Raw genomic sequence first — 12,504 nt, 5'->3', positions numbered from 1 at the left:
CATCAATTGCACTTAAAACAGTAAAAATTGATCGTCTACAAAAAAGAATGATAAATTGGTAGATTTTTTATATTTTAAAGACAATATTGGGCCAAAATAAGTATCTATATCCAAATAAAGATTCTAAAACATAGTTATATTTCTTTGGTATCTACACTCATCCCACAATTTTGAATACCATGTCTTTAATTGACTCAGATATTTAAATAAAATGTGGGGCTTTATTTATAAAACATTGGCTGAAAAGTCCCGCAATTAACAAAGAAAACAAGATTTTTTCATTCAAAATTGTTTTTTTTATTTATTATCATTTTTTAATAATTTGCTTTATAGAGCAGAGTCCCCAGTCAAGCAATTGCTTGAAGCAGTCTAAAATTAAAACATGAAATTATTTTTGAACCATTGTTTTGGAAATAACAAACATTTAGCAGAATAACTCTCAATCTAAATAACAAATTGTCATGAAATTTTGACATCTATCTTTTGAAGGTTGGTACAAATTGAGAATGAGGTGAGTTTAAAAAATAAATAGTGCCATCTAAGTGTGAAGCCCGGGACTTTTTAGACATTGTGATACATATGTCACGTAATAAAATAAAAAAATTTTTGTTTCTTTTTTGATTTTTGTTCAATATTGTTTGTATATAGAAACAGATTTCTGTTTTTTTAGATGACAAAAGAACACTTAAACTCTTGAAGGATGAATAATGTATACGTGCTATATATAGAAAGCAAGTATTTTTACATAGAAACAAAACGAAATTGACAAGTAGTATAAAACTTGTCTAAACATTGTACATGCATTATCTGATTTCTCAAAAAATAGATCGAAATGGTATTTTACCATTCATTTTTGTGCCTGGATAAATATTTGACACTTTTACTCATTAATACCGATATTACTTTTGATTCAACGAACATATTATGTATATTTCAAACATATGTACCATATATAAATAGAGTTAGTATAAAAAATGACCTTAACACGACCGGAAAAAAAAAATCAAAGTTGGGGATCAGAACAGTGGCTTATAATTTTTCCAAAGCTGTTACCATTATTCTTTAATTCTGAAGGAGATAACATCTAAATATATTGTTATCACAAATAGAGATTTTTCTGTCTATAGGTAGGACTGAAAACTTAAACTCCTTCTAGTTCAGTCTCGGTTCTCTCCAGTTAAATCCTAAAAACTAATTAAGTTCGGTCCTTCATGATGTCAATCAATTTTATTTTGTCTTTGTTTAATCATTTCTAGAACTGACAGTCCCAAGGAATTGTCCCATAGACTGATAGAAGCGGTACTACGGCTAAAATAGGACAAATGTATGTCCTTGTGAAGACAGAGTATAACAAAGTGGATTTGTTGAGAATTAAAGTAAGTGAAAGTCCTATTTGGACTCAGAGGAGAGTTGAGAATTGACCTACAATTAGTTCTTAACTTATCATTTACAAGATAAGGAATAAAATTTATCTGGAAATCCTTCTTCTTCTTCGTATAGCTTAAAAAAATCTTTATGATAGCTAAGGGACTCTCTTCCCAAACATTTTTCAAATCGGCACGCTCATTTTGGATTTCTTTTATTTTTACATAGAATTAAGTATTATTGTTTACAATTCTATGGATACATATGTAATAATCAAATATAATTCATAACTAAGTAAATTTAAAGGAAAAAAGAGGAAGATCAGTCTTTTTTGTGCTTCATTAGAAAATCTTAAACAAGATAAATATTGAAATACCGAAATTAGATCGACTTTTACTTAAAGTATATTGTAAAATATAATATGTGGCCGGTTAACAAAAATAGCAAGCTAGAATTATTTTTCTCAAAATTAGCCTAAATTACATTTGTCCATTTTTATCGTACTTCTTATCAACTCTATGAATATACCGCAAATTGCATTTAAAGTCGATTGTCATAATAAAATAATGCTAAAAGGATAGATTGGATAGTTTAACACGGGCTTTTAAATCAAATAAAAATATTAAATTATTGCTCAAATTCTTAAGTGTTTCAACTCATCCCACAAAAGTATATAATAAACTCAAATATATGAAGTAAAAATGGATTTTTATTTATAGGTAGACTAGGTTGTAAGCAGTATAGAAGAACTTTTATCAAAACAAAAGTGCAGTGAAACTTAAATTTGCAACTTTTACGTGTATGATCAAGACAATGAGATCAAGTTACGTATGAGTATAATAGATCGAGTATTATTTTTCAAAAATAAATAAATGCAAAAGGCATTTTTTTAATAACATTTTTCTGCTCCAAATACACATTTGATAAATTACCTATATACCGTTTGAAAATTTGTAAAAAAAATCTATAAAGTCCCAAATTTTAATTATTTAGACAACTTCTAATAATCATGTAAACTTTTATTTACTTTCAACACATTTTGTTATAATTTAATTTCCTAGTGTTTGGACTTTTTTTGATATTAGTTCATGAACTTTATTAAAGTATAATATAATGAAAAAAATTACAATGGATTAGTTGTTGATAATAAAATACTATTAATGAACAAAAAAATCAACATAAATATTTATCGATTTTCTTATTTGACGTATAAGGATAAATATTAAAACATCTTTGTGGCAATGAATGTAGGTAGGTAGATCTAAGCCCAAGTTGTGATTTCTCAAATCAATTGTACTACGCTAACAACACCCAGCATCATCATTTTTAGGAGATTTAAGGAGTATTAATTTAATGAATAGGTATTATTTTTTCTTAAAGTAAAATGATTGTTGTTTAGTTCTAGAAGGACAAACATAAAATAAAATATATATTTTGACACTCTATCTAATCTTCCCTACCACAAACAAAGACCCAATTAATATTTTTGGTGAAATTGAGTGGGGCAATTTAAGTGCACCATGGTACATATATTAAACATAAAATCAATATTCAGAAACCTATAATTACTGAGTAGTTAGCATGTCAAAAGGAACCAACTTCATAGCCAATCGCAAAAGACCATGACAAAAGGACCCATTGCCTAAATACTTTTATTGATCAACTTTATACATAACAAGATAATAATAAATATCAACACTTTTAAAGCCTTCTACAAAATCAAATTTCCTTCAACAACTTAAAACTACCATAATGTCATTGTGGTAATTTTCAATGGTCCCAATTGTAATCACATTCAAAACTACGTAACCAAAAATGATTTTTTTCTTCGTTTTATCTAAATTAAAACCCCAATAACAAGCCCTTTCTAGAAAAATGACACTATTTGAGTCCGCCCTTCATACCCAAAGGTTAAATGAGCTTTTTATTTCAAAAATGTTAGTTTTGTATTTGACAATGATTGCACATAATATTTAGATCAAGGCCCATATGACATCAATCTAATCAAGTGACAACAACACCTGTTCTTACCTTGTTTGCTGCTGTTATTAATCATGCCAACCATTTTATTTGGATCGGACTTGGGTTGAGAGACTGCAATTGGAGCAGTATTAGTCATGGTCGTCATAGTAGCTGCTGGCATCATAAGTGTGCTCATCTTTCTTAGGAATTGTATCGAATCAATGATGACTAACTTTTGGGTAAAAAGAGGAAGGAACAAAAAGTTGTTCTCTCTCTTTTTAGAAGTTCTTCTAAATAAAATTGGAAGTAACTCGAACACACGAGTTAACACTGAAACGGAGATATTTGGTTTGTTGGTAAACTTTGTTAGAAGGCTCGTACAGTTCTAGTTGTTTCCTTTCTTCATTGACACTGATAATATTATGATTAAAATGATTATTATTAGTATAGTGTAATCTTAAAGTTTCTTATGTTTGTTGTTAAAAATAACGTAGTTCATGTGTTGTATCAAAAATAAACAACCCACTAAAGAAAGAAACAAAGGAATGAATAATAAAAAAACTAAGAACTCAAAAAAGAATCACTAAATAAAAATTATGACAAGAGTATGAAAAAGTATAAAACGCGTCTTGGTTTGATCCTAATTTTTGAACGATGTACCGCAAACTGCTGCACTAAATATAAACCTCTTTTAAGAAGGGGGGGGATTTTTTTTTTTTTTTTTTTTTTTTTTTTTTTTTTTTTTTTTTTTTAGCGATGAAGAAGGAAAAAAAGGCTTTTTCTCTCTGCTCTCTCTCTTTCTGTGTCCCTTTTTCCGTGTGTCTGTGTGTGTACATATACCAAGAGCAGTAGAGTAGGAGATGTGTAGGAAACTTTCTCCTTTATTTCAGTCAGAACGGGCCGTAATTTCTCTCTTTCGACGTCGTCGTCTACAACAATATCAACTCAAAAGAGAAAGCCTCTTTGAATTAATGAAAAAAAAACAAGAAAAAAAAAAAACCGGGCGTGTTATCTTTATTATTATTTTTATTTCAAATGTCGGTTTAAAAAAAACAAACACAACAACAACAATAAAAATCTTTGAAGATGCTCCGTGTCATAAAAAAACAAAAATAAGAACCAAACGTTGCCTACTTTTCATTATGTATTTTTATATAATGTTTTGTTTATATGCTAATGACCAAATCATGTACATTGTACCTACTATACTCTTTCTCTCGAGATTTAGTGATAGGATGGGATGTACTCTACCCGGATCCGAAGTACCCGTGTACGGTGTAGGTAAACTTAAATTATTCAAAATGGTCCAATATTCAGCTATTCCAACTTTTATGAGTCTTAAAAAAGATCCAAGGAATTTTTGGATCTTAAAATCTTATAGTATTGCTTAATTCTAGTGTTTCAACTTTACTATTCAACAGTCCTAATGACCAATTAGTCATTCTTTTCATTCCTACGATTGAATAATAGAATAACAAAGAAAATAATGAATGCCAGCTACAACGTATAATAATATGATCTAGCCGCAGACATCCTTCTTAAAACTTCAAGTATATTGTCTCTTTGAAAGAGATTATAATGAAGCTTCCCCAACTGAAATGCTGTCGCAAATAACTTGGTCATTTTTGCTGTTTTAGTTACTGTAAAAGATCGATAAGGACCGGTCCTAGGACTCACAAAATTTTATTAGAACCGGACTTTTTTTTAAACCGATCCATCACTACTTAATCCTAGTTTTAAAAAAAAGATACTATCTACATACATAGAATGTAAAATTTCTAATTACTTGATTAGTCCTTGGAGCGACAACTACATAAGCAGTTGCATCGATCACTTTCTTGACTTTATTGTATCACACAACCTTTCCATCAGAAAAGAAACAGAAAAAAGGGCCAAAATCAACAAATTCCTGGAATTATTATTCTATAGTTGTTGAGTATAGTTCTTAACAGCATAAATGGAGTTCATTCTAATTCAATTAATTTGTGTTCTGAACACTGATTGAGAGAAAAGAAGTAGAAAAATCGACAACAGACAATAAAGTATATAAAAAATAGGTTATGTGAAGCTAATATAAGGATCCTTATATGGACTTGCATTTGAGAAAAAATCATACTTAGGCTCAGAGACGTATTTTTCTATCTGTTCCATACCAAAAGTACTTTTTTGGGGTTTTTAGAAACAAGAACAAGATATTAAACCACCAATATTAAATTTTAGTTACCCTTCGTTATTGTTTCATATTAATCCTAAGTATGAGCATTAGGGAACAAATTGAACGCTTAAATACATTAAAATATTATATCTGTGAATTAATCATCTAAAACAGCAGTTGGAGCTACGAATATAACATGTTGTATACTGAAGAGAATATATTACAATTTCTAAATTATTAGCAGATATGTTCTATACAGTGTAAGGCATTTCCTCATCTTCCATCTTCCTTTTTGATAAATTCATCATTAGTATATGTAGATGATAAGAACACATGTTGAAAGCATTCTTTGAAACCTCGATAATTAAAATTGCTGCACTCAATACTTAGACATTCTATCCTCAAGAATACAAAATAACAGATTGAGAGAGAAAAATTAGTATTATTTGATGAGTCAGGGAGTTCTTTAGCTCATTGCTAATCCTCATTTAAATTCACATTAATTTGATTAACTTTTGTATTAAGTACTTCCCACTTTTTTTCCTTTTTAATATGCGTGGAAATAAACGGTTCGATACAGTCCTCCCGTATTATTATACTCCCTTTTTTCATTTTGTATGAATCAGGGAGTATTATATATACCTAGTAAGGTCTTTTAATACATTTTTTTTACTCGATAGATGGCTCTTAAGTTGAATCCATTTTACTTTTTATATACTTTTCTACGACAATTGGCAAGATTTTTCACCGAATACTCAAAGATCCTTCATATTGAAGGAAGTAAGAGTTGATGTTATTATAAATACCCAGGTGTGTAAATTTGATTTATTACTACAGATTATTCCCATTTTTTTAATACAACGCGCTGAGCTATAGCTACACATGCTTGTTGTTAATAACGATTTCTCTACAGACAATCAAATAGACAAAATAAGTTTTATTAATATAGAATTTATATTTGCACTTCACATCAAGCATTCATTCCTGCAGACGGAATATTTTAGTCTACTAAACCTTACCTTGCCCATCTGCCAATCGAATTTACATTGCCCTCTCTATGTATTTCTTTCTCAATGGGTAATTAAGCTAAAAAAAATAATGTTGTAACTGTTCTTCGTTTCTTTTACTTATAATATATATATTTTACGCTTGAAAAAGTTTCATTTGTGATCGAAAAACACTTGAACGTTCGAACCTTTCACTCTTATTCAAATATATTATTATTTTTCTGGCTTTGTAAAATGTAGGTTTAGTTAACAATAAATGTATATAACATATATATCATGCCAAAAAAGTGCAAAAATAACACGAAAAAAATATATATTATTGAAATAACATAATTATATTAGTCATTTAATCAATGATACCTTCCATTTACTTTTTGTGATCCTTCGAAGTGCTAATAAACCGATTAACTAAAAAAAGTCGAGATCCTTCACCTCTTCCTCCGCCAATATATTCTTCGCTTAAATTGGCGTCCCTGCACTTGACGTACTGAAGGTATTTCTTCTTTGTTGAAAGGTTGCGATTATTGAATTGAGGGTCATGTGTCGCTGCCTCCAATTCTGAGATAGAAAGAGAAAGTATGACGTACGAGAAAACTTGTACAGGGTACTCTTAATTTAGATAATTAAAGTGGACGAAGTAACCCTTGCCGATTTTGTATGTTTACCCACTGATTTAATATGGTATTGAGGTTTGAAGACTGGCTAGGCTACTTAATGACCAAAACATACTTTTTCTTCAGGTACTCCTTTGTTGTATTGGTCTTATGTTTTGATTCATTGTCGTTCTTGAAGGCTAATTACAAGACACATTTTCATTGCCATCCCCGAGGGAAGGATATAGTCGCCCAAGATTTTTTGGTTTATTCCATCTTCTCTTAGATGTGGCGAAGTCGCCCTTTCCCCTTCGCAGATAAACACATAATGTTTCCACCCCACGCTTGACGGTGGAGATGGTGTTCTTGGGGTAAGGAAATTGCTGTTTTATTATATAATGGTCATAGCAACATCATGAGCATGCTCCCATTTGGCGACCAGACGGTCAAGAGCAGGGGTAGACAACCTTTGAGACATGGAGTTCCAACTTCAACATTTATAATCAATGAGTGTGCCATTATCAACAATGATGGTAAAAAATACATACTAATTACGGGAATATGTTCAAATTTGTATATGCCAGTGAATATGCATCAGCGTGCCAGCATTGGCACGCGTGCCATACGTTACCGATCTCTGATCTAAAGGATCAGGAAACAAGTTTTTCTCTCAGGACCTCTTTTCCGGTTATTTATCAAGGTTTTTATAGGCATCATATTGTCTGTTAATAGCGGGATCAACAGTGCAGATGACTTACTTTATATAATGTTTAAGATCATTCAAGGTGATTTACAGCGCCGGAGACGTGTGTATTTTTAAGTGACTAGACTAAGTAAAGGTCGTTTCTGAAGCCTTAGGAATTTACTACCAGCAATTTTTACTACTATTGACACTGTGTACGTAGCAATGGCCTTTTTCTACGTCATTTTCCTTCTTGAGTTTGCATCAAAGTCCTCTAACATTGTTGACGTATGATCAATCATTAATTAGGGAATTTTTTGCAATGATATCTCACAAACCTTTAAGAATTGTATAAGTTTTTTTTACAGTTTTTAGGCTCTACCTTGTATTAGATGCTGTTATATCACGATTAAAAATAATTTTTAATCTTTAATGTAATTTTTATATATGTAAATATTTTTATCAAAATAATAACCTACGGCGATATCTCAGAACTTTCTTTAAAATTAAATTTACTTTAGTTTATGTAAATATTATTATGAAAGAGAAGGAAATTTTTTCGTTTATACTTCTCTCTCATGCTTTCAGTTTCTTTGTGTGTTTCTCTATGAATGATGATAGGATGATGTATAAAGAAAAAATAAGTTTTTGTTTACCTAAACGTACGTCATTATATATGGATTAAATTTAAAGATAAGTATAGCTACATTTTTACATGGTTATATGATATGTATACATAGGGGAGAACCGGCTGAATTCGAGCACTTGTGCATTCTTTGGATCATTGAACATTGATTTATGACACAAACTTTTCAAAGTTCGTATTGACAAAAATGATCAGGCTACATTTAATCATAAAATGTTTTTTGTAACATCATTTGTTTTTTTTCCCACATTATTTAACTTGATCGATCTTAATCCGATGGATACTTTTGTGCAGAGTATTATCGAAGATCAAACCAACCGAACCTCAGTAACACCAAAGATGAACTTATGAGTCGGATCAAGAAGGAATTTCCCAAGGGACCCTATGATGAAGGCCTGCTTGAGCTTTTGGCCTCGTTTAGAGACTATAATCGCGGCTGGAGGTTATTTTTATTAATTAAAATTCATCAAATTTCAGAATCTGGTTTATTTTATTAATTTCATTACTGGATGGTGAGAAAATAGCTTTTGAAATAAATCTTTTTGCGACACGGATAGTTTACACATCATGTAAAATTAAGTTGGTCGACCTCATTTATATCTGAAGTAAGAGGATTATATTTGTTAACAGCAATTGGCCATGAAACTTGGAGAGGTCATTATCAAACGTCAAGGTTACACAAAACGTTTGAACAGAAAATTGTCCATAACTTGGAACAAATGAGAAGCATAATGTCAAACAAAACGTAAACAACTACCATAATTATGGAAACTAATCAAATTTAAGTCCATAATTCACGATGTATGAATAAAAAAATGCCAGAGAATGGATATAGGTCTCATGTACATAGGCGTTATTATAAGTGAATTCAGGTATTTTAACCCTTTGTTTTATTGTACAACCTGAGATTTTCTTTTATTCTTTTGAATGTACATTTTATTGCCAATACTTTTCAGTATGCTTTTGAAATAGTAAATCAAAACTATATGTGATTATTTATTTATGTTGATAATGAATTATTTACAACTTATTCGTATATTAAGCAATTTCTAAGGTTTAGGGAATTAAATTAACAGTTTTAACTAAAAGTATGTTTTAATATGACGATTGACAACAGTAGCTACACAAATGAAATAGTATTGCTATTATTTTATATAATACATGCAACCTCATAATACTGTGACTAATACATATTTTATTTTCGAATTCACATAAAGTAATAACTACTTCAAAATGATAATTTATTGTTTTTACTTTAAAAATTAAAATCATGTCGAAACCCCAAACTCATGTTATCATGATTATTTCAAAGTAAAAATTTATTTTTTCTTGATGCCTAATATTCATAATCATAAACTTAACATTTTAATTGATATTTACAATTGCAAAACAGATTAAATAGTTTCAAAAAAGATACAAAATTTAAATGACGTAATTATTATAATCGTTTCACTCTTTATCATGTAATTAAATATTTTTTATTTTTGAGGTTTCTTTTTTATCCAGTTCAATAATTTTGTTGTATAAAGGATGTTTACTAACGCAGGGTTAAGTTTGAATAATATTAAACTTGCTTGAAAAACGAATGATATTCTATGAAATTTAAATTTTTTGTTTGATTCTGTTGAAACTTTTTTTATTTATTATGGATGGCTCGTTTCTAATTAATAGAAAAAGTTATTCATAAATAGATTTGTAACTATTGAAGGTTATGCTATATAAACCAATAAAATGCACATATGGATTTTTTTCACATTAAATCCATATTAAGAAAATTAATATCAATACTATATAATTCAACACAACATTCATAGTGTCATGATCAAACGTGTTTTTGTTATCAAATTAATATTACTATTAAACTATAGAGTATAAAAACAAAACAAAAAAGGTTTTTAAATAATAGATCAATTACTCAGGTTTCAAATAATTTGATTATTGGAAAACCATAAGGGGTGTTTCATACTCCAAGATAACCTTTGGCCCATTACACACAATAGGCTAATTATTTACCAATATATACAATATTTATTTTTTTAAATCTATATCCAAAATATATGAATTAGTTTCTGTTTATCGGCCGTTCTGAGTACTTAACTGAATAACTTACTAAAAAATCAACGAATCAAACTTGTTATTCAATTCAAAATTATGTCTTCCAGGAAAAGGCGCATGTTTGGTAAAGTTTAGGATCTTATATTAAATTTCAATTTAACATGTTTATATTATCCTTAATGTTGTTAAAAATTGATTTTTAATTATTTCCAATCATTTTTTAGTTATTTATTTCATTTCAAAAGTAGCTGGTTAAAGAATCAACCTCTTGCCAGTGGGGTAAAGAGATGGAATTTTAAGAATATATTGTTTTCATAAGAAATATTTAATGTTAACAACATTTTAGAGACAGTTTTCAAGATATTCCATATTATAAGGGAAAAGAGAAGATTAGAGTTTAAAAAATGTATTTCATTTCCTCATACCATTATTAATATAACAAGGGTACATGAATAATTTGATATCTTTGATGTAATAACGGTTGTCTATGGAGAGATAATTATATATAATAAAGGGTATTGACATTTGGTATTTATTGTGTCAGTATCTGTCTTCTTCACAATCTATTCGTCATATTGAACCGGCTTCATCTATTTTTGAAGGAAAGAGCTAGCAAAAGATGAGGGGCGACAATGACCGTTCCTTTATTCGGTCATCCTCTCAGTTCAGATCTTGTGAATGCCCAATGTATAACAGAAAGGCGATATTCACGTGTTTCAGATGAAATATATTTTGTAACATCCACATGCTTCCATAATTATTCAAATATTAGCGATTATTTCTTTATGATATTTTTTATTTAAATTTTGTTAATTAAAATTCAAAATGAACCTATTCTGAATAAGTTAATACAATTTTTCAAGATTTAATTAACCGGCTCCTTTTGGGGTCCTACAGATTTTTTGAGATTTTTTTATCAATATAACTCTCGTATTTGAGTCATATAAACTACATCCAAGAGTTGTTTATAAAAGTTTATAAATAATTATTTCAGTATGGGGTTAAAAATAAGTAAATTTTTTAACAACTTTTCATGGTTTTTCTCAGAATTGAAAGAGCATTCATGAAATATAAACATATGTTGAAGAAGCAACTTTAAATTTGTAGAGAATAAGTTTATGTATTGTAGGATTTTATTTCTTTCTTCTTATAACAAAATTAGTTCAAGCCTACCTATCAAAAATATAATAATATAAAGAAAACTCGAATTAAATATACTCCAAATTTAAATTTGATCAGAAAAAAAATAATAGCAGATTCTTGAAATACACATAAAAAAGCCTATTTCTTACTTTTTTTCTTTGTTTTTTTTTGTACAATTCCTTATACTCATATTATAACACAATGCTCATCAACCTTATTTTAACATTGGGTTTCTTTTTCTTTATCTCTTTATATGTTAAATATAAATTTTCTAAGTTTTCAAACTTTTTATAAGTTCCAACTAAACCCAAAGTGGCAAATTCGAAAGAACCGAATTTTTGGGTAGGGGACTGTGTTCGCCTAAGATAGTTATATTACCGAGAGGGAACAGGGGACCCAAAAATTGGTGTAGTATTTAATTATGAGGTTTCATTACGCAACCAAACGACACCTAAAAAAACAATGATGTTTTTAAACCATGTCTCTAAATGTCGGAGCAACAGGAAACAAGCCAAGACGTATGTGGTCTCCTCTTCACCGGTGTCGATGCCAAAAAGGCTGAAGAGACCATCGGCATTACCATCCGGACTCCCTAGAACATCAAAAAGTCCACGAAGGAGCACCCTTCCAGTACAACCAAGAAGAACCAAAACTTCTGCAGCAACGATATGGCTGATTCAATGTGGTCCTTTTTAAATTAATTATTGACGTTCTATTAAATGAGGCGCAAGCAAGCGGAGTAAGGGTAATAAGTAAATAAATAAGGACCAAGGCAGCAACTACTTTAATGTTCGTACGCAACAGAAAAAAGGCAGCGCGTGTCCTATCTTCTTTGTGCCGGTGTCATTGCCAAAAAGGCTTCAGAGACCGTGGCTGCAACTTCAAGAAGTCCTTTT

General features: G+C 29.7%; 1 protein-coding gene across 1 annotated transcript in view; it reads right to left on the bottom strand.

Moving 5' to 3' along the window:
- LOC121125539 (cytotoxic granule associated RNA binding protein TIA1) overlaps positions 1–3,997 on the bottom strand; it is a 217,198-nt gene extending 213,201 nt beyond the window's left edge. The window contains exon 1 of the mRNA XM_071891557.1: positions 3,397–3,997. Within this exon, the coding sequence (XP_071747658.1) occupies positions 3,397–3,523 (127 nt within the window). The 5' untranslated portion in view covers positions 3,524–3,997. The remainder of the gene's footprint in view (positions 1–3,396) is intronic.
- Between the last annotated feature and the right edge of the window lie 8,507 nt (positions 3,998–12,504).

Source organism: Lepeophtheirus salmonis, chromosome 10, assembly GCF_016086655.4.
Source record: "Lepeophtheirus salmonis chromosome 10, UVic_Lsal_1.4, whole genome shotgun sequence".
NCBI classification, from domain to species: domain Eukaryota; kingdom Metazoa; phylum Arthropoda; class Copepoda; order Siphonostomatoida; family Caligidae; genus Lepeophtheirus; species Lepeophtheirus salmonis.
This window is presented reverse-complemented; position numbering and strand designations above follow the sequence as displayed.